This window comes from Rhinolophus sinicus, chromosome 14, assembly GCF_057876585.1.
Source record: "Rhinolophus sinicus isolate RSI-liver-muscle chromosome 14, RSI-T2T, whole genome shotgun sequence".
NCBI lineage: Eukaryota > Metazoa > Chordata > Mammalia > Chiroptera > Rhinolophidae > Rhinolophus > Rhinolophus sinicus.
The window spans coordinates 4,932,109-4,955,461 of NC_142514.1; the positions used below are offsets into that span (position 1 = coordinate 4,932,109).

The 23,353-nt window shown below is 45.0% G+C and overlaps 1 protein-coding gene across 21 annotated transcripts in view; it reads left to right on the plus strand.

Annotated features, from left to right (window-relative positions):
• CAMTA1 (calmodulin binding transcription activator 1) overlaps window positions 1–23,353 on the plus strand; it is an 814,545-nt gene that overhangs the window by 774,535 nt on the left and 16,657 nt on the right. For 12 of the 21 annotated variants that reach the window (XM_074334115.2, XM_074334121.2, XM_074334118.2 and 9 more), the window contains 8 exons: window positions 11,284–11,435; window positions 14,270–14,466; window positions 14,854–14,932; window positions 15,741–16,056; window positions 16,472–16,995; window positions 20,505–20,692; window positions 21,200–21,446; window positions 22,240–22,311. In XM_074334115.2, coding sequence (XP_074190216.2) covers window positions 11,284–11,435; window positions 14,270–14,466; window positions 14,854–14,932; window positions 15,741–16,056; window positions 16,472–16,995; window positions 20,505–20,692; window positions 21,200–21,446; window positions 22,240–22,311 — 1,775 coding nt within the window. The remainder of the gene's footprint in view (window positions 1–11,283; window positions 11,436–14,269; window positions 14,467–14,853; window positions 14,933–15,740; window positions 16,057–16,471; window positions 16,996–20,504; window positions 20,693–21,199; window positions 21,447–22,239; window positions 22,312–23,353) is intronic. The other 9 variants (XM_074334131.2, XM_088790093.1, XM_088790094.1 and 6 more) reach the window with 2 other exon arrangements.

Below are 23,353 nucleotides of genomic sequence, written 5' to 3' on the forward strand. Positions count from 1 at the left end.
TGCGGCCAGGACACAAAATGGCCCTCGCAGGCATCATGACACTACCAGAAGGAGTTTAATGGTTAAGAACTTTCCAGAACTGGTGGTTCTCTTAGAGAATTATCCCTGCGCAAAATGTTTAAAGTGGTATAAGTTAGATTTTTAAACATGTTTATTCTTTGTTATCAGAAAGGCCAATGATAAATCGTAAAATAGTGTTAAATCAGATTATCTATTGAGACCTACTTTATAAGATATCCAGTGTTTTAAAGTAATACAGCGATTTCTTTTTTAAATATATGCATTCCAACGTATTCATTTGGAAAGGACCTCACCTTATATTTATTCCAGATTTTTTTCAAAATCTTACGACAGTGTGAAAAAATACGATTGTCGTTAATGAATTTTTGAGTTCTAGAACCACAGCCTCTGTAGAATCCACTGTTTAAAAAAAATACATATTTTGAAACATCTTGGACTTTAGCTCTCTCACGAGTTAGCAAGACAGTTGGGAATGTGTATACAGATGGTACCCCTACAGTTAGCTCTGACAGCAAAGCACTGCCAACAGCAGGTCTGTCAGTAATGTACGGAGAATGAGCTGGAAACAGCTAGTGAGGGCCCCTTCCAACTAGCAGCCTGAACGCATGGGTTTTCAGTCAGATGTTGAAAACTGCTAGGAACTCAGGGCAAATACATCCATTATGATTTAGGAGTATTAGCTAGAAACAGCGGTGTTTTTTTATCTCTCTCTTTTTTTAACGTCCTTTCCCCAGGTACCATGTAACACGTTACCAGCAGTTTTCTCTTACTGAGTTTTCCCATTGTCTCCGCCCTACCCTGGTCCTAGCATACTTTTTCCAAGGTGAAAACTACCAAATGAAAGAGTTCTACACCAGTCTCAATTTGACTGTTTTGTTTGTTTGTTTGTTTTCAAATGCCTAGTCCCTGATACATTTGATAGGATTAGGTAAGAGATGGCCGTGGTGGAAGGGAAGGACTGCTTTTAACAACGTGGCTGGAGAAAAGCACTTCGTAGAAATGACTAATGGAAACAGATCTCTTGTTCTGCATATGCTTTACCTGGGCCTCCTTGAAATTCAGTCTTTATGTTTCAAGCAGATGAAATTAAGTCACTTACTCAATAAATATTGATTGAGGGCCTGCCATGTGTCGGGCATTCTGCCGGGCCTCAGGAGTGTAACTGGGAACGGAACAAACACGGCTGCTGGCCTCACAGGGCGGGCTCTCAGGGTATCTCTTTACCTTTGTGTTAAACTGAGGTTCTGGAAATAAAGGCTCACGTCTTCCTTGGCTGTTGGATCCCTGCCGGCCACCACAGCTTCCGTTGTCTTGGTCGTCGTCACATCCCAGAGCTGTGGCACGCGTGCAAAGCAGTGGTGTCTCTGCAGCGGGTGTTCAGCAGACGTTTGCAGAATGAATCTGCCTGGCCCTGATTCTCCATGGTTCTTCCCGAAGGATTTTAAGTGGTTTTTCTGTTACAGCTGGCCACCACAGACCAACTTGCTGGTGGTTAATTAATGTAGTCTCGCCTCCTGACAATTCCTGTGCCTTTTGTAGTTCCAGTCTGTGCGGTTTCAGTTCTTCAGGGTTCAGGATTTTCATCTTCTGTTTTCCTTTACGCATTTAAATGTCATTCCACTGTCACATCTTCGTGTCCGGGTGAGATTGTTGTTCGTCTCCACGTCTCATTCCCGCATTCGTCGTCATTGGTAATACGTGTTCCTCAGTCTTCTGTACAGGTTACTGAGTACTTTAGAATGTCTCTGTTCGTGCTCATAATACTTCTTATTTTCACTGAGTACTGGAACTGTGGAGGCAGTGTCCCCCCACTTTGGTGCTCTCTGAAAAGTTAGCCAACTGAAAATGCTTGCTCTCGTAGACTTACGTAAAGGTGGGTGTGACTGTGTCACAGCCCGTGACGTCCTTTGCTCTCGCGTGATCAGCTGCGCTTTTGCTTCCATTTATTCCCGTTGGGTTTGCCGCCTCATTGATGTGAAGTTGCTCCCGCATGATTTGGGGTGCTCTTCTGTGCTCAGTGCCGTGTCCTGATGCCATTGAACTCCTTGAGGAAGCCTGTGTGTCCTGGGAGAATGGGTTTGACATTTTTGCCCTCAGACACCTCAAGCTCTAGTCCTGAAAGATTTCAAGGGAGAAATAACTGTCCATTTGCTGCGCTGGCCTTGTTGTCACATTTTGTCTCCTAATCGCCATTAGTTGTTCTGGCAGCATCCTAAACGATTGTTCCTGGCGTGTCTAAGAAAAGTGCAAAACACAGACCAAGGAGAAGAAATATGAAATCCCAAAGCACTGCCAAGGAAGAAAGTCCAAGAAGAATTGTTAATTTCCATTTCTAGGGTTTGGGTACGTAGAGTTGGGGAGTTTTTACGAAGTGGCATATGGCGATTTTTCCTAAGGCTAAATTTAGCCATTGCTTTGGAAAATCAGAGTGGTACAGCCTGTGCCTGATCTCCGTCCGGCCCTTACCGTTTCCTCTGCACTGGGACATCATAAATGGCTAGCTGGGCAGGAGCAGCTTGGTGCACTCCAGCGGCCCCATTTATTCTGGGAAGGAATTAAGTGACTTCATTTTCCCTGTCTTTCTGAGCTTCCTAAAAAATTTAGGAGACTTCCTGAGCAGCAATTACAGTTCTCTACAGAAATAGTTCAAGTCATGCCCCCTTTTGCTTCATCAGCTCCTTCTGCCAGCGCAGCCAAGGGCTGTAAATGGAATGAGAGATGGCCTCTCACTCCTGTCCAAATAGCAACAGGAGGGCACATGTGCACTTGAGCTACAAATAACGCGTTTTAAAATAGCAGATGGTATTTGATGATCGCTCCTTCATTCATTTACCTGCCAAGGCAAAACTTCTTCTTCTGCTCTGGCAACAAGACCAGAGGTGACTCCACTCGAGCCATTGTAAGAACAAGTTCTGGTGTTCGCAGATATTATTCTTTAGCCAGTTTTCAGGCATCCGAATCCATGCAGACTTTCCGAGCCCTGTTCTAGGAAAATGTGTCTTTCGTTCAACACGGTAAAAATTTCATGTTTGTACAACTACCGGACCCGACCAACTTGTTAAGCACTTTTGTAACTAATTATAGGCACTCCTCTCTCACGAAGGTGTGCTGCCAGCCAAATGTGCCAAATATTTCACCGGGGAAAAGTGGGACTCTCTGAACAGCACGGACCCAGATTTTTGAGGTGAAGCTCTGTGGAGAAAGCAGAGTGATCATGCTGTGGGATTCCCGTTCGTGTCTGTGGAAAAGGCAGCTATCCCTCCACTTTTCTGCCACTCTTGCTCCAACACCCTGTGGTTACGTAATCTCCTTACCTGAGGCCAAAGGAAATGGCAGCCAGCTTCTGATAGAGCTTCTCACATACTTTCAGATCAACTTCGCTGGGTTTGATCAGTTTGTCCCCTCTCCCCACTCCCCCCACGCCTGGAATCAGTGATAAAAGTGGTCGCTGGTGGTACCCCCGGTGTCCACTGGGGAGAGCGCAGGTCACTCAGAGCCTTTACCCCATGTTTAGATGACCTCATCAATAAATTGGCTTCCAGAAGCAGCTTAACTTAGAAAATCATATTTCTTTGTTTTTACTCCATTGGCTGAGCACCCACTCCGTAGCGGGTGCCAGGGATACAAAACAGAGTCCCTGCTTTCAAACAGTTCGTTCCAGTGGAAATGACATGTGGCAGAAAATAACTATACATTCGTTTGCTAAGTCCCATTAGGACACAGAACAGGACAGGGTTTCCCGGGCACACTAGGAGGAACACAGGTCTGTCTGATCCCTGCCTTGATACTTACAAGCAGGGTGACGGTGGGTAAGGAACACATTTTCTGAGCCTCAAGTTTGCTCCTGTAAAATGAAGAGGAAAATCTTTCAGAGTTATTTTGAGGATTAGAAATAATACATGTAGAATGTCTAGCCTACTGTAGATACTCAGCAGCAGATATTAATCCTAAAACCGGAGGGATGTTTGACCCTCCGAAGAATAAGAAATTCTCCAGGTGGATATGGGGAAAGGTTGGCCATTACCACCATAGGCTCAAAGGTTTGTCAAGTTCCTGGTGGATTTGGAGAACAGTGAGTGATAAGAAAACCCCTAAAAAGGAGTCGGAGACCGTTTGTAAACAGTATCGCATGCCACACCAAAGCGTTTCAATTTTGTTTTCTAGGTCATAGGGGAGGGATTTATGGTTTTTAAAACACCCTTATCTGATAGAATGTCAGACACTACATTGTATTGCATTGCGCAATACACTCATGAATGTTAATTAGGCTTCAAGATTTAAAGTGAGTTGTTTATAATCTAGAGGAAAAGTAGGGGCAGCTGAGTGCTGAGAACCTGTGACATCTGGCTCGCACATAGTTGGTTTCCCGATGGAGACATTTTCTTACGTCAGATGCCCAAATACTTGGGATTCTCCACTTTTACAGATGCAAATCCCGGGCTTTCTAAACTTAGAACATGATGTGGGTGTCTGACTTCATGAAGTTTTCTCTGCTTTTAAAACTCTGGTATCGCTCAAACATTTAAAATGTTTTAGGTAAATATTAATTTGGGACATTTAACAATGAGTCCCTTTGAGGGTTAGGAATCCCTGTTAAAGAGAGATGCAAAGATGACCCAGGAGGGCTCTGTGCTTTGTGACACTTGACATAACTGCTCTCAAGGAAAGGCTGGACAGGGTGAACCCAGCAAAAGAAAAGGGATGTGAGGCCACAGCTCACCGTCCATTGCCTCTTGGGCCAGTGATTGGCTGGAAATGTTTTTTCATCTTCTTCCTGATCTTCATAATACTCAGAGCTATTCCGGGATTATGAGCATATGCCCCCTGGACGGCCAGGATGAACACTGCAGAGCTGTTCCAGTCGGAGACGGGAGTATGGACGCGTGCTTGTTTTAATATGTGTACAGTTAGATAAATGACTATAGATACGTGTGCGTGCACGGGTTACTTACTCACATACACTTCTTTGCTCTGTCCACTGAGAAGGCCTAGAAGCAGTGACTGTGCCCCCCCCCCCCCGGAAAAAAAGCCCCAAAAAACAGCAATGAGCACATCCAGCACCCAGGTCTTGGTTTCTAAATGCCATTCTCCAATAAAAGGAACCAGGACTCCTTAAAGAAATTGCTGAATCTAGGACTGGACAGGGAGAATAAAAGATAAACCTAGAACATCTTATGATGCCAGAAAGTAAGGAAGGGTTCAGAAAAAAAGGAAGAGGACTGCAGGTATATCAAAGGGACACAGGCGCCAGCCTGAAAGAGCTCCCCGTAACCAGAGCGGGGCTCCCCGTAACCAGAGCTGGGCTACTTCGAGCAGTAAACTGACAGTATTATGACCCAAGGTGTAAAATACATGTACATGAGTTCATATTGACATAAGTAAATGATTGACCAAACAAGTAAAGAGAGGACAAGTCTTCCTCATGGGAGCACTCCACATAAGAGAAGTGGGTGCTCCCCCATCCATGAAGGGGGGCTGGATTCCCTAACCTCTGAGTGTGGGCTAGACTTGGTGCCTTGCTCCCAAAGAACAGAGTGTGGGAAGAGAAGAAGAGTAACGGGCATCGAGCCACCTAGCAGACGCTGCCGTCACCACGTGATCAAGGTCAACATCAGCAGTGCGTCACCCTGTGCCCCCTGATACGATAGAGGGCACTTCCCCTCTGGGATCTTCCTCTTAAAAGCTCATGGCTCCAGTCTAATCGTTAGAAAACACCAGGCCAACTTAAGTTGAGGGCCATCTACAAAGTACCTGACCTGTATTCAACACGGTTAAAGTATGAAAAAGAAGGAAATAGTGACATACTGTCACAGATCAGAGCAGGCAGGAAATTTAACACTGAGATGCAACGTGGTATTTTTGATTGGCTCCTGGACCTGAACAAGTACATTGATTCTAATTCAGTTCTAATGGTGCAATCGAATTCAAGTCTATAGTTAATGAGGGATAGATCAATGTTCATTTCTGAGTTTTGACAAATGCACCACGGTTGTGTCAGATGTTAATATTAGAGAAAACTGGCTGAAGGGTATGTGGGAACTCTACTACCTGCAGCTCATCAGTAAATCTAAAATTATTCCTGAAATGTTCAACTGTTTTTTAAATGCCCCCGTAGGTGTGGCTGGTTAAAAGGATCCAGTCTAATAATAGCTCAGACTTCTGAGGGCCTTACCACGTAAAGAGGTTTCACATGCTAGTTTATTTGATCCTCACGACAAGAAGGGAAATAGTAATATCCCCATTTTACAGATGGGAAAGTTGAAGGGCAAAGGGTCATTATTTTTCCAGAGTCACACAGTGACAACCTGGAGCTCTCAGCTCCGCTCCAGTGTTCTTTCCACTTGTATAGATCACGGCTGCCCAGTGTAAAGACGTTGCTTTGGCCAATGCAGGTGCGGGTAGACGAGGCCCGTGAAGAGGCTTTGAATGAATCATGAGCCAGACTGTTGCTGCAAAGCCATCAGAATTATTTACTTTTTGTCTGGGGTGCAGGTGCGTGGGTGCGTGTGTCTTGAATGTGGTGGGAGAGAATGGCTGCGTGGCTGTTGGCAGCCCTCCGTTCCCTGGAGCTGCACAAGGAAATAGTCTGCTTTAGAGAAAAGCACGAGGCAGGGACAGACAGCTGGGAAGACACCCCGTTTAGTCAGCTGAGAGAAGAAGGCGGCGATAGAGAGGTAACGTGATGGGGGTGGTAGGTTAGTGCTGACTGGGTGCAGAGAGCAGCGCAGGTGGGTGGGTTTTAAGCCGCTTTCAGGTACTGTCAGGTCTGAACTGGCCGGGCACTTGAGAAGTAAGGTACAGCCCAGTACTGCGGACCCAGTGCGTGTGGCTGGACCTGGCGTTGCCTTCACATGTATGTGTGGGGTGGGAGCCTGTGCTTCTGCCTGAGCAGGTGGTCCTTGGGTCCTTCTTCAGCAAGCACCTGGGTGGACAGAAGATGCGTTCTTGTGGAAGGAGGCTGGCTCTTAGCACAGCAGTTCTTTAAACGTGGCCCCAGACCGGAAGCTCAGCATCACCTGAGAACTTGTTAGAAATGCAACTTCTGGGCCTTCCCCAGACCTACTAAATACAAAACTGAAAGAGAATAAAATCCCAGGACTAGGTAGGGCGCACGGGTCTGTTTTAAGATGCCAGTAGGTGATCCTGGTGACCACTCGGGTCTGAGAGCCCTTGGGGTGAACACAAGCCTCCGATCCAGGCGGCATGCTGCCTGCAGAGGGGACCAGCCGGGCGGAGCACACGTGGAGAGGCTCTGCCACAGTGGGGTGCCCAGACGCAGACCCAGAGGTCCGACTGCGGGAGGGCATCCGTGTTCATACCTCGCCGTGCCCAGCCTCTAGAGCCGGGGCTTATCACAGGACTTATGGGGGGAGGGGGAGGTGAAAAGCTGGAGAGCGTTTTTGTCCAAGCAGTGACTTGTTCTTTTGGTGAGGAGGATATAACCTAACACTCCCAGACAAGAACTGAAAGCCAGGAGCTACCTACCAGGTGGGAGCTGGAGCTAGGGCGGCCGCTGTGTGTGCTGGGCCCTCCCGAGGCTCATGTGCTCATGGAAACGCGCGTTCTTGGCTGGCTCTGTGCCGTCTCGTTCTCACGATGGGGCCGCTCGGTAGCTTCAGTCACACTGTCCTGAGCACATGGGGCTCGGGAGCCCTCAAAGCTGAGTCACCATTGGCTTGGTTTGAAGCATCATGGGTGCGAATGCGGCCAGATTTGTCACCCCTAGATCTGCACATTATTCGTTTTCTCTCCCTGTACCCCAGCATGTTAGTTTAAAGATTTAGGCTCATTCAGGCCCAGAAATTATTTGTTGGCCAACAGTTGAGGCAGGGATATCTTCACTAATGTTCAAGGCACCCCCCGCCCCCCAGTGCTTGGTACATAGTAGGTGCTCAATAAATATTTGTGCATGAATAAATGAATCTTTAAATGTACTTTTTTGACTGATGTTATCAGAAAACAATTTTTTGTTTGTTTGTTTCTAAGAAATTGTGTTCCCTCTACCCCGTAGTCACCTACAGTATACAAGACAGGTACCGGTGATATATAGCTCTAAAGTAGCCAAGTATTTTGCAGTAATGTTTTAATTGTCGTAATAAAGCTGTCAAACCAAAACAAGCACAGAGTTGCTGCTTTTGACTCGCCAGTAATGGAAACGTGAAGACGGTCGTGTTCTCCGTCTGATAAGCCCTGCAGACAGGGGTGGCCGGGCCCTGCTCAGAGGACGGAGTGTGATCACAGTCTCAGGTTCTTGGTCAGCGCAGCAGACCTGCACTCTCCCGGGTGCAGCTCATTCATTTCCATTTGAGATCATTCCTGATACTAATTATCACTCCCTTCCCCCTTTGGAGTTGAGAGGCTCAGACATGCATGATATAATTTTGTTAAGAGGCAAATAATTGCTTCTGAGTAGCTTCATAAAGTGCTACTGAGAGCAGCTTACTGACGACGTCAGAGAGCTCACGGCACAGTCAGCTGGGGGTGGGGCTGGACATACAGCCCGGGACAAAAGCCAGTAACCTCGGTGGCAGACAGTCGTGGGGACTGTGTTCTGACTTGGAGATGCCGTGGGCGGCGCCTGGCCCCGTGATGTCAGAGGGTCTGTCTCCGCAGTGGCCTCACTTGGCCGGGGGATGGGTGTGGATGACATGCCAACTGCACTGCAGCGCACTGCAGCACTGCCAGAACAAAGCCACCTCCCACAGGGACAGATGGCCGGGCAGGCACGCCTGCAGTGCAACCTGGAGGCTGACCACAGCTGGGCAGCCCTCTCTGTACGCTTCTGCCCATTTGCGTGATGTGCCATGTTAATGTTGGCCACCAGCTCCAAGCCAGTGCAAGTAGTGCTCTGAACCAAGTGAAATGGGTTCTGAACATTCATTTAATAGGTGCCGCAGAGGAAATAACCAGTAGATGGCTACAGAGGCTTGACCCACCTCAGTGGGAGGCGTGAGTCTCTGCGTAGCTTCACAGAGGAATGGCTGTCAGATAACACAGTTAGGAATGAACAGGGACAGCCGATCAGAGTGTCACAAAGGACAACTACCATCCAGTTGGGGGAGTCCTGCATTTGGTCAATTTGCATTTCTAATACAGCATGGAGGAAGGAGTCTAGTGTCACCTCTGAAGTCATTTTGTGTCTGCCATGGGTGGTCGCAGCATGACAAGGCCATCCCGTGCATATTCATTCAGGGTTACTTCCCACTGGGGACCTAGCAGCAAGTGCTGAAGGTTTGTCATCTCTACCCATGTGTGTGAAACTGGAACAAAGACGTTATCTTTCACTTTTAAAGAGGGAGGATTTTGCTTTTTGTGTTGTTCCTGGAAATAGCTTATTAGAAAATAATATCAGTTCTTGAAAAGCCATCTTCCTACTCTTGCATTGTGGTTGAGTAAAGTGAAATCAATTCAACATTCAGTATTGAAAATTTTCCTGGGAAACAAGTGTATCTACTATCTTTTTACTGTAAGATGAAGGTTATATTCCCTAGAGTAAGACCGTCTGATACACCGTCTTCTGTAATTTTTTACCTTCCTGTCGTATCACGTAGTGGTTCCGTGCCAGGCCCAAGAGCCAGATGGATCAGTTATTGCCTCAGGCCTCAGTCTTCTCATCTGTAAAATGGGGATAATAGTACTTCCTCACATGATCCTCGCAAAGAGTAAATGAGTTAACGTGTAAAGGGATGAAAGTGGTGACTGGCACGTAGGAAGCATCCCATAAGAGTTATGTCATGTAGATCCCATTTGTTTTACCTCATGTAGAGTCAGTAAGCTTTACTCACTGGAGTCGGGCGGGATGTGTGGTCAGGATGGAAAGGAATGCTGGTAAAATATTTCTTTTCCGGGTTATTCCTTTACATGATTCAGATGCCTGTATTTTGAAAATAGTTACGCCGTTAGCAATTCGAGAAAGAAATATGTTGTCACAGCTGTTCACTCAATTTCCAGAGACTTTTAATCCATTTGTCTGAAGATGATGATGGCTGGAACTTACCATGTGCTGAGCATGTATTAATTCATTTAATCCTCACAAACTGATTCATTTAGCCCTCTGAGGTCAGGACAGTTACCACCACCTCTAAGAGCTAGGACACTGAGGCACCAAGGGTTTGGTTCTGAGTTATGTGGCTACGATGTGAAGAGCCAGGGTGCTTAGCACTGTTCCCCCTGCCCTCCCTGTGCCCCCCCATCACGTCCGTCTGCCGCCTCCCGCAGCCGTGGGCCGGCCACATGGCTTCCACTCCTTGAATGCCTTACCTCACCCCAGCTCCTGGCAGGTGTGACTCCTTCGCATCATTCTGGTCAAACTCAAGTGTCACCTTTCCTGACTTACGTAAATTCTACCCCCACCCATCACTCCATATCACATTGTCCTGCTTGCTTCACATCCTAGGGCAGAGAGAGGCCTTCTCTGACCGGTTCACTGATTAATAGCGGGCACAGCATGCTTTGAAACCTGTTGAATGAATATAGGTGCTGATGATTTTAATAATGGTCACAGCTCCCGTTTTTACACGTAACAAATATGCGTGTGTGAATGCATACGTGTGCATACGCGTGAAGTGGAGAGAGATTTTCTTACCGTAGTAAACTGGGACAGAATCACAGAATCTCTTTGAGTAACAATTCAAGCTCCAGCAGTCGTGTCCTGATGTTTTTCTTACAAAGGGCGGAAGCGCCTGTTTGTGTTTGTCTCTGAAAAGACAGTCACGTGTGAAAAGAAGTGTGTATGGGTCTCAGGCAGTGAATGATCCAATTCCTAAAATAAATTGCAAAGGTGAGAGAGCCTGGATCAAGAAATAAAATCATTGTTTCCCTGGTGTTTGGGTATAACAATATGTTAAAAATATATATCTATATCTCGTATATCCTTTCCCACAGCGAGTGCTTTCTTCCATTGATTTAAATTAAATTGTATTCATTTCATTTGTTTGCTCTTGGGGCCCCTCTACCAGAGCTCTTCAAGGTTTCCTTTGGGGAATTTGACAGTGATACGGGGTGCCAGGAACCTGACACCAGGACTCGGACAGAAAGGGGTTTTCTGTTGGTTTAGCTGAGAACTTCGGGCGAGTGTAGGTGCACCAGGCTTGTGGGAGGTGTGAGACTCGCTGCCGAGCCAGAGAGCTGGCCTGGAGGGACCGCTGTGATTTGGTCAAGTTGATGACAGTCTTTGGGAATGCCGGTCCTGCAGGCTTGGAAAGGCCACGTGTTCACTGCTCTTCTTCCAGAACAAACCTCACTCTTCCTGTTCTGCCCTAGATAACCAGTTCAGGATGTCCATACTAGAACGCCTGGAGCAGATGGAGAGGAGAATGGCTGAGATGACGGGGTCCCAGCAGCACAAACCTGGCAGCGGAGGCGGCAGCAGTGGAGGGGGCAACGGGAGCGGGAACGGAGGAGGTCAAGCTCAGGTACGTCTGTGCTGACAGTCACCTTCGTCTTGTTTCCCGTGCTACTGACGGGTGAGGCAGTCCGGTGCGGTGTCGTCCCTGGATGAGGCAGAAGTCTGAGGGAGCGCTGGCTGGCAGAACTGTGCTTGCAAGTGTTAAAACCTGTGTGATGTGAAAGGAGCCTTGGGACGTGGGGCTTCTCCAAGGTTTACCTCCCTAAGCGGTAAATCGTTGTTACTGGTCTCGGAATCCACTGCTGTTAACCCGGCCGTGGGAAGGAGGGCATCCGATGAAAAACCAGAGGCCACATGGTGACTCACATCTGCTGGGCTCAGAGTCCAGTTAGAATCCGTGTCGTGTTTTGTATTCCCTCTCTGTCTTCGGTAGAAATATAAAACATACTTGAATTCAGTGATTCATAAGCCTTTTATAAACTCAAGTTGAGCAGCCGGTAAAGGACCAAGAGAAACTGTCTCTGTAATTTTTCTGCACAAAGCATTGTACCTTCTATCATCTCACACACGTGCCTTTTCATAAATTCCATGAAGAGCGCGTTACATTGCTAAGCATAAGGACATTACCAAATGTTGTTGCAGAGTCCCACTAGTCGCGAAGGCTTTATATGAATTTCATTTAGGAGCTTCATTTTGGGAAAGTCTCCTAGGCAGAAACTGTTTTTTCAGGAGACCCTAGATTAAACTTAAAGAGACCGATAGTGTTTCTTATCTCCACTACTAAGTTGTTGCCTAAAAACCTCAACTAATTTTCTCTTCAAGATGAATGATGATTTCCTTCGAACTATTAATATTACATTTGTAAGTGAACTTCTAGAGGCTTATGACCCTTGTGAATATCAAGTGTTAGTAATATTTTTAATAATAGATGAAAACAAAGCATAGTCTACCACACCCCAAAATTAACCCCGTTTTCCTTGAATTTTCTTATTTCTAATCTGCCTTCAGAAATCAATGGAAAAGGAAAGACAAGGCACACATTGTGAACGTCTTAAAACATTAAGGCTTAGACAGGCTTCTTTTTCACCTGACCCTGCTAAGTTTTAGCAAAGAAGTAATCATTGATTAATGTATCTCATGGCTAAAATAAGAGATTCCCATGAAACCCTTTTCCTTTAACCAACAAAGATTGCGTAAAGGGAAGGGAATTGAATGTCATTCTACAGCTCAACCATTCGGCCACTGGCCTATTATCATCTGATCCCATAGTAACTGCTGGCGAATACTCGTTCATCAATTTAAGTCGGCCTCAGTCAATATCTGTGTTCACCTGATGTGATGGCGTTTTTGTTGAATGCAAAAAAATTCCCTCTTTGTTCACTGCCCGGAGATTCGCACATGCTCACAAGTGTGTGTGTTTGATGTGTATAGAGCGGTTCTGGCTGGACTTTTGAGTCAAGGTCATTCTACCACAGGTTGGGACCAGCTGTGCTTTTTAAGATGTTTTTACAGCTCGAGTGACGATAACATTATGTCTGTCATCTGCCCTTTTATTTTTGCAGGCATTTCTTTCCAGATTAAAAAACAAAACAAAACAATGAGGAGCAACAGTGTTTCTGCAGTAATTGAATTTTATGGTATTTGTTACTGGAAAAATACTTTTAAAATAATACCAGAGATAAGAATTAGGCTCAAAGTGCCATTTAATTGGGAGGAGTGTTAAGCATAAAAGTGCTCGCATAGAGACTCAGATAAGCTGTTGACGTTACTAACTTTGATTTTATTTTTCTTCCTTTACAACTGAATCAAGAGAAGAAAGCATGTGGTTAAAATAAGTAAATGTCTTTCCTGTGTGCCTCTATTATTATTAACAGCATTTACATTTCAAGATCTCTAATACATTACCCAGTATCCGTTTTACTTTATATAAAAGACTGAATTATTATTGGATTTAAAGTTTTTTTTAACTGAGATATAATTGACATATAACTTTATGTTAGTTCCAGGTGTACAACATAACGATTCGATATTTGTATACATTGTGAAATGCTCACCACAGTAAGTCTAGTTATCATCCATCATCACATGGTTACAGATTTTTGTTCCTCATGAGAACTTTGCAGACCGACTCCTAGCATCTTTCAAATATGCAGTACAGTAGTAACTGTAGTCGCCGTGCTGTGCACTGCATTCCCATGACTTCATTTCTTTTGTACCTTTTGGCCCCATTTCACTCACCCGCTCAGCCCCCGCCTCTGGCAACCGCTAATCCCTTCTCTGTATCTGTGAGTTTAGGTTTGTTATTTCTTAGCTTCCACGTCTAAGTGAGATCATACGCTATTTGTCTTTTTTCTGTCTGACTTATTTTACTTAGCATAATGCCCTCCAGGTCCACCCGTGTTGTCACAAGTGAATCACTGGGTATTTGTAAGTGTTTCTTTAGGGAGAGAGCTCCCCATTAGTGACTTAAGTCTCCTGCGGAAGCAGCAGGGGAGTCAGAGGCCCAGGTACCCCCGGGGAAGCATTAGGAAGTTTACTCTGCTGTGCTCTCACAAGTTTCCTACCTGCACGGTTTACCTCTATGGGGAGGCGAGGAGGACCTTTATTTCCTTTAAGCAGTCTACGCATCCCTGAGATGGAGCAGCATGAAGTCTATAATCAGAGTGTCAGCGGTAATAGACTCTAGTGTCCTGGAGTTACGGAAAATTACCTCGTGCCCCGCCGGCAGGCACGTGCTGCCGAGCCGAGCTGAGTAGACCAGTTCTCGGTTTCACCACGTCTCTTCGTTTTCAGTTTGGTGCTGCTAATCGTGAAGCCCTTGTTTCCCCTGCATCGGAACGCCGGCTTGGGGGAGGGCCTCGGGCCCTCTGTCATAACGTGTGCTTTTCCCCCGCCCCGCAGTGTGCTGCCGGCCCTGGGACGCTGGGCAGCTGCTTTGAGAGCCGTGTGGTTGTCGTGTGCGAGAAGATGATGAGCCGGGCCTGCTGGGCCAAGTCCAAGCATTTGATCCACTCGAAGACTTTCCGTGGGATGACCCTCTTACACCTGGCTGCTGCCCAGGGTTATGCCACCCTAATCCAGACCCTCATCAAATGGCGGTAAGGCTGGCATGCAGGCGGGTGGTCATTGTCACTCATCGACATGCAGTTTCCTTGTGCGCGTTTCCTTGGTGGAGGGGTCTGGCCATCCAGTGAGCATTCTAGCCTGTGAGCAACTGCCTCTGAGGACAGTTTCCAAGGGCATTTTATGAATGTCTGCCCAGGAAACACTGAGTGAGACGCCTGCTGAATGGGGGGCCTTGTATTTCCCCTGGGCTCCTAGTGAAACGGAGAGTCCACACCACCCTGTGAAGTTCAGGACTGTTTCTTCACATCAGGGATGTGAGATGCTCTTTTGGGGTTCCTCTTGGTGGGGTTTTATGACATTTCTGGTATTTCCTTTCACACTGATTAATTGTGCAGTAATTGCCGTCGCATCCCTTACAGCACGAAGCACGCAGATAGCATTGACCTGGAACTGGAAGTCGACCCCTTGAATGTGGACCACTTCTCCTGTACTCCTCTGGTAAGGCGTGGGTTCATGTATCCCCAGACCGTTTTCCTTGGCTGGCATAGGGGTGTGCCTGGTTCCCTCATTCATGCACGTGGTCAGACAATGAAGTTCACGAACTCATCCTAGAAAAAGAGCTGCATACTTCAATGCTGACTATCACTACGGTCACCTTTGAAGTATTCCCCTTGGGAAGCTATGCACCGACGCCAGCGCCTAGTCCACCCTTCAAAGCAGTGTTGGAATTCTTTTTCTGGAATGGCCATCAGAGCTGTCGTCACATTACCCTTGATGTCCTGAATGTCATCAAAATGTCTTCCTTTCAATATTTCCTTTATCTTTTGATAAAGAAAGAAGTCATTGGGGGCCGGATCCGGTGAGTAGGGAGGGTGTTCCAATACAGTTATTTGTTTACTGGCTAAAAACTCCCTCACAGACAGTGCCGTGTGAGCTGGTGCATTGTCGTGATGCCAGAGCCATGAATTGTTGGCGAAAAGTTCAGGTCGTTTTTGTCTAACTTTTTCACACAGCCTTTGCAGCACTTCCAAGTAATAAACTTGGTTTACTGTTTGTCCACTTGGTACAAATTCATAATGAATAATCCCTCTGTTATAAAAAAAAGATTAGCAACATCGGTGCAACAAGTTCGCGAACTTACTTGTCAGACCTCGTGTGACGTTTATCACTTACGTTGTAATGGTAATGTTTTATGGCCCTGTCGGCATTGCCAGCAAGGAAAAATTCATCAGTTGGCAGCAGTGGCCAAGTAAAACATATTTTAAACTCGTATTGAGGAAGCTTGCTCTGTCTTCTTGTTTTTTAGATGTGGGCATGCGCCCTGGGGCACTTAGAAGCTGCTGTCGTCCTGTACAAGTGGGACCGTCGGGCCATCTCTATTCCCGACTCTCTAGGAAGGCTGCCTTTGGGAATTGCCAGGTCAAGGGGTCATGTGAAATTAGCGGAGTGTCTGGAGCACCTGCAGAGGGATGAGCAGGCCCAGCTGGGGCAGAACCCCAGAATCCACTGTCCTCCAGGTGAAGAGCCTACTACAGAAAGCTGGATGACCCAGTGGCACAGTGAGGCCATCAACTCTCCAGAAATACCGAAAGGAGTCACGGTTATTGCAAGTACCAATCCAGGTAAAAATTCACAAGTAGATTGACAGATTTCCCATTTGCTTTCATGCACCTCCCCTTAGAGAAGTCCATAGGATGCTCACAGACATTTAAGGGCTTGGGTTTTTTTATGTTTCTGATTTTCCTTTTAGCTGTAAGAATGCCTAGTGCTTCCCTCCTTCTCCCTCACCACCACCCCAAAAAAATGCAGAAAGTAGCAAAAAAAAAAAAAAAATCTATGTCTGCACAAGAAATACAAATTTTGGAGGAGGAATAGCTGAATACAGTATATGCTTCTGGGGAATATTTCAATGTTAGGGACATGTCTTGAGTTCCGGCTTTGCACTTTGTGTCTCTCAGGCATAGAGAAAGTGTTAATTCTTTAGGATTCCTAATTTTATCTCCTGTCCTGACTATCCCTTTCTACTGTACTTTTCAGAGCTGAGAAGACCTCGGTCTGAACCCTCTAATTACTACAGCAGTGAGAGCCACAAAGATTATCCAGCTCCCAAAAAGCATAAATTGAACCCTGAGTACTTCCAGGCAAGGCAGGAGAAGCTGCTTTCCACTGCACTGAGTCTGGAACAGCCAAATATCAGGAAGCAGAGCCCTAGTTCTAAGCAGTCTGTCCCTGAGACAATCAGCCCCAGTGAAGGAGTGAGGGACTACAGCCGGGAACTCTCCCCTCCCACTCCAGAGACTGCAGGATTCCAAGCCTCTGGATCTCAGCCTGTAGTAAAGTGGAATCCCAAAGATCTTTACATTGGTGTGTCTACAGTACAGGTGACTGGAAATCCGAAGGGGACCAGTGTAGGAAAGGAGGCAGCACCTTCACAGGTGCGTCCACGGGAACCAATGAGTGTCCTGATGATGGCTAACAGAGAGGTGGTGAATACAGAGATGGGGTCCTACCGTGATAGTGCAGAGAACGAGGACTGCCCACAGCCCATGGATGATATACAGGTAAGCACGGGTAAGGTAAGCCTGCACAGGCTGGCGTGTCGTCACTGCTCCCTTGATCTGCACAATCCATGTCCAGAGGGCGTGTGATTCTCTTGCCAGGGAAGGATCGGAAGTCGGCCTTATGCTTGAGGACGTTGGAGGCCCTTCCGTACTTGGGCCGCATGCTACGTCAGTGAATCAGCTCTCGGAGTAGGGCCTGAGCACCAGGCCCAGGTGTCTGCCGAGCCTCCCCTCTCGCTCCAGCTCCTCAGACCCTCCCATAAGCCTTCTGCTTCTTCCTCGCGTCCGGGGCGACTGACATCAGTGTTTTCAGTACGAGTTGTAATAGCATCTTGGCCTGATAATAGCTAGTGTGACTCAGGAACTGAATTTCAAACTTTATTTACGTTTGCTTAATTTAAGTTTAAATATCCATTGGCTGGCATAGCTTTACAGCAGTCGGCCTTCACTGAAACAGAGTCGATGCAGAGAATAGAAACTAACCTGAAAAGAATCTTTATATTTTCACTGAGCCTTGAGAGAATAATATTTTGCTAAAGTGAGTACGTAGTTATGAAAAAGGCAGCAGTCGAAAGAAGCACGTTAGCCAAATGAAAAAAATAGCAGTTAAATATAATGAAATAATTCCAGAAATGGCAAGCTGTTCATGGAGGAAGGAACAGTAAGACTGATCTGTCTGAATAATTATCGATAGTGTGGGTGTGTGTATAAAGCAGTTGTTAATGAGGGGTTCTTTAAATAGAAGGGGAATAATGTTTAAAAAATAACCTAGAACTGAAATTGTAAATCATTTTAACAAAACCAGAGAGGTCGGGAAGTGAAGAAGGTAAAAGTGTATTAAAGCAGCTTTCCTATTAGGGGATAATAGAGTTTGTTCCATTTGCAATATTGATAGATAAGTGTAGGTTGAAATATGCTTGTTAGAAATTTCAAGTTAATAGCATAGAAACAGGCTACAGAACTTCTGTGTCACTGAAGAGGGAAATAAATTGCCCCATTTGGAAAAAAATCAGGAATGGTAACAAAGTAAAAAGCAGCAACCGTAATAATAAACAGAAAAGATGATATTATTAGGGATATTTTCAAACATGATTCAGTCCTACTTTGGTAACATATTTCTATTAGAAGATTCTCAGTTTGGGTAAAAACGAAAGCAAAATATATGCTACTTGTAAAAGACACAACTAAAATGAAATAGAAAGAAAATGAAGTGATGGGTAAAGATAGAAAAGACAAATATGTATAAAAAGAAAAGAGACAAAAAGTATAATTCAAGGCAAATTATATAGATAATTTATCAAGAAGATATCACTGTCATGAACCATTGTGTACCCAACAACGTAGCTTCTAAATATTAAAGCAAAAACTAGCAAATACGAAGAAATGTGGAACCATAACTCTACTCATAGTGTGAGACTAACACACCTATCTCAAAATTTGTCGGATCAAGTAGATAAGTGAAAGATATGAAAAAATTGAAAAGTACAGTTAGAAAGCTTGACTTAATATATATAGTTGATATAAATGATATATTTAATATATGATATATATAATTACACAGATACATGTTATTAACAACGCAGCAAATACATATATATGTGTAACTGTTCTTTTTATATATTCAAGACACGTTTATGAATATTGCTTATATACTAGGACATCAAGAGAATTTAAATAAAAATCTAGAGCTGCACATTTAAAGACTATCTTCTCTGACTATAATCCAAGAAATTTAGAAATGAATGACATGATTTTTTTAGGTCCAGCTGCTTAGAATAATGTAATTTGGTTTAAAGTTACTTAAATTTTGCTTGCCGTTTGCAGCCATCACAACAATAATCAGCTACTTAGTATTCTAGAGTGTTGTACTTGCTATGATATTAAGATCTTCTTACACTGATACGTGATTATAAAAATGGGGATTTGGGGATGACTGTAGAGTCACTGTCCAGATTCTTCAGTCTCCCGAATTTTCACTTTGCTTTTAATAAAATATTTGAATGCTTACCTGGAAAAAAACAATGTCAAGGTAGGACCTACTTCCTCCTGTTTGAGCTACAAATTAAGAGAGCCAATACAGAAGAAAAAGAAAAACTGATTTTTTTTTCCCTAAATGTTTTCATTTTTATTCTCATTACAAAAATAATTCTTGTTCTATGTTGAAAATTTAGAAAATTGCCCAAGTGCTTTTAACAGCTTTATTGAGGTTTAAGGGACATACCATGACATTCACTCCTTTTTGTATGTTCATTGTGATGGATTTTAGTAAATGAGTATAGCTGTGCAGTCATAGTTCCATTTAGAACACTCCCATCCCAACCCTAGGCAACCACTGATCTGATTTCTATTCCCAGAGTTTTGCTTTTTCTAGAAATTTCATATAAATGGAATCATAACATAGGTAGTCTTCTGTGTCTGGCTTCTTTTACTTCGCATGTTTTTGAAGTTCATTCATGAAGTAAGATAAGCATTTTGTCACCTTTTATAGATCCTTTCAGAACATTCTCAGTTCCCATAAAAACTTAAAGTGCTGTATTTCAATTTCCATTGTCAAGAGATGTGCGAGGAAGATTTTAACACAAGATAACATACATCTCACTCCGGATTAGTGGATTAGTCTTAAGGATTCCTAATTGTAACTGTTAGGAATGTATTTGGGGTGAAAATATCAGCAACCCAACTACAGCGGTTTAATTAAAAAAAAAAAAAAATCTACTTTTCTCATGTGACAAGAGGTCCAGAAGTCCAGTTGCTCGGTGATACCTTCAGGGACCCAGACTTTGGGGGCGTTTCTGTTCTTTTCGGCTCTCCTCGTCATGCGTGTTGCTTTGTGGTTATAACGTGGCTGCTTGAGCTGTGTGTAGTCAGGCAGGAGGACGAGAGGAGGGGGCCAGGCTCGCTGGTACCTTTCATCAGAAAAGCAGAGGCGTTGCCCAGACCCCTCCCAGCAGACTCCGGTAGAGTCTCGTTGTCCGGAAGTGGGTCAGACATTCTCCCCTCGGTGCGCAGGCAGAAGGGAAATCCAGAGGAGGATTCTCATAATTGGCTTATCATTCATGAGCTGTCCCCTGCAGTTTGGCTCATGGCTACTCTCTACAAAACTGGGGTTCTCTAGGTGAGGCAACACGGGGCATGGTGGATATGGTTAGGTCACCAGTGGCGTCACCATGTTACTATAACAACCTAACTATAGAACTGCCCAGTCATAGTGTCGTCACGTGGTTGACCCCTGGCTTGGGTGGAGAGTGGGCACAAGCCAGAACTGCTCTGAGACTTGACGGAAGGTTTGGGGCCAAATGCTCCTTTGGAGGTGAGGTCCCAGCATATTCGGGTGAATTGTGTAAAACCTTACAATGACATTGGAATGAACTGGACTGAGATATAAGCCCCCGTCCCTCATTTCCTTCTTTCCGAGGTGGGGCGGGGGGCGGGAGCAGGAGGGGGGAAGCAGGCCTGGGTACCTTCTAAGCCCGGTCTAACCTGAATGTCTTGTGAACTCCGCTGTCCAGGTAAACATGATGACCTTGGCAGAACACATCATTGAAGCCACGCCTGAGCGGATCAAGCAGGAGAATTTTGTGCCCATGGAGTCGTCAGCATTGGAGAGGCCAGACGCTGCCACCATTAGCAGTACCATGAGCTGGCTGGCCAGTTATCTCGCTGATGTTGACCATCTGCCGAACGCTGCCCAGATCAGGTCAGTGAGGCCACTTCCAGGATGAGTTCCTGGGTGTATCTGGAGGCGCGGGAGACCAGCTGGATGCGAGGAGTGCTGTGTAGTCTGAGGCCTTGTTAAAGAAGGGAGGAAGCGTTAGGGCCAGCTCCATTGCCACATTCACGGCCCTACGCATGTGCTCACGTCTCCGTGGTTCTTCCCCTCCTACCGGAGTGTGTGAGATAACATATCACAGTGTCTTCCCCCAGATCCATTTGAAGTTTCATAAGGACAGGAGAGTGTACTTAGTGGGTTTAGTAAAATAGTAAGCATTGTACGAAACTCAGAATGGGTGCTCGGTATGAACTTAGTAACTGAAGGGCAATTGAAGTCGGGGTACTACTACCTAACCTGCCCTACCGATTGATGGCGGACCCCTAATAGTCCACAGTGGCTCCTGGTGGATCCCGTCTTGTCTCAGAAATCACCGCGGAATGGATCATGCCAACCGATCACCAGTCTCTCTCCCCGTGTCTCCTCTTGTTTCAGAAGTGCATATAATGAGCCTCTAACCCCTTCTTCTAATACCAGCCTGAGCCCCGGAAGCTCTCCAGTCAGTGAAATAGCGTTCGAGAAACCTAGCCTTCCGTCTGCAGCCGATTGGTCGGAATTCCTGAGTGCGTCTACCAGTGAGAAAGTCGAAAATGAATTTGCTCAGCTAACTCTGACTGATCACGAACAGAGAGAACTCTACGAAGCTGCCAGGCTTGTCCAGACAGCTTTCCGGAAGTACAAGGTAAAGTAGAGTGGAGTCCTGATGTGACATTCTTGAGACCAGGGAGGTGGATGAAAGAAGCATTCGAGCTGAAACGTATGCCATTTCTTCTCTGTCCTCCGGTTTATAAAATCGTTACTTGAAATTAGATTGTCACTTTAGAAAAATAAAACTGACCAGTTGCATGATGGTTATTACCATCTCAACTTACTGTTGGAAGTGATAATGGATAATTATTATTTAGTTACTGTAAAGTAAGTTGACACCACTGCCGCAAGGAATTTATAACCTAAAGCAGGAGTTTCTGCCTGGAGGCCTGGGAATTGACTTTGGCAGCCCAGGAACTCCTAAAATTTTATGGCAAAAGGTCTGTATGTGCATTTTTGGTGGGAGGTGGCCCATAGCCTTCCACAGACTCTCAAAGGAATCACCGTCCTAAGACCGTGTTAGAAACCATTACTCACTGACCCAAAGGCAGAGCACTTGAATTATCTTCGGGAAGACAGGAGATCAGGCAGTTTCTAAGGACTAATAGTCCAGTCACTACCCAACTTGCTTAATACTTTGCACGTGAATATTTTTTTAGGCCTCCTAACATCCAAATATCGTGGTTCTCTTCAGAAGCAAGACTAGTTGGTTTATTCTGTAAATTTATTTTTTAAAATTTATAGTGGAAATGATCACTGTCTTTTGGTAAACCTGGGGTCCTAGTTCTGAGAAAGTTAATCAAATGAGTGATATTTCTAGTTAAGTCATAGGAAAGTTAACGTTTCTTCTACTAAATCATTCTTTCTTCTTCACTGTACCCTTTAAGGGCCGACCCCTGCGAGAACAGCAAGAAGTGGCTGCTGCTGTCATTCAGCGTTGTTACAGAAAATATAAACAGGTAAACCAAGTTTGGGGTCACATGGGAGATGTGCCTCGCCCAAACCGCCCAAGGCTCCGGGGGTGCTAGTGTCAGCTTTGGGCAAAGAGCACTGTGTCCGCTGCCCAGTTCAAAGACTGACTTTGAATTGCCTTGACTACAAGTCCGAGGGAAATGTTCCAGAGGATGAAGAAAAAAATCTGCCTCAACTTATGCCGCAAAATAATTTGGGGTTAGATCTTTGGCCTTTTAGTATTATCACCTCTATGAGATATTGGTCTGATACAAAGAAAGTTATTTGTGCCTAAAGGTGAGACCTCTCTTCCTGTAGTTTTACCATAAACTCTGCAGTAATTATCAAGCTCCAGGGGGTTGAATGTGATTGGAGAAGGTAAACACTGGCTATTATCTTTGACCTTGAATTATGTAAGTTATATCACCCTTAGTGATGTAACTTTTTTCCTTTCAGCTTCTTCCTAACCGTTTTAAAATGAAGAATTGTAAAAATCTTTGAAAATCTTAAAGTGCTTTTTGCATTCCTTCATTAACAGATGCGAGAAGAGTATCTAAGTCACGCAGTATTACTGTTCCCTAAACAACCTGTAGGGTTAGATAACCACCGTCAGAGAGGAAAGAGAACTGGTGTTGATGGAGTACCTCGAATGTACAGGATCTTGTAGGCACATCACCTCACTCGCTCCTGACCATTATTTGAAGTAAACAATTTCATTTCCATTTTACAGATGAAGAAACTGAGATTCAGCAAAATTAAGAAAACATTAGACCTTGCTAACCATCTCGGTGGCTAGAAAATATAAAACGTTGCCTCATTGAGTTTTAAGTGGTTCCTATGATAAAGATCAGTCCTGTCAGTAGATTCTGGAACCTTTTAGTAGGTTGTGCTTTAGGTCGGTTTTAAAATTTTATTTAAGGAACAATGGATGCTAAGATGTATAATAGCCACGTAAGAAATCTGGGACTCAGTTCTCTTGTTAAGACTGAGGGCTGTGGTTTCTGATGTGGGTTGCTGTTTTCTCAAGTTCTCTAGGATTAAGCCCTACTC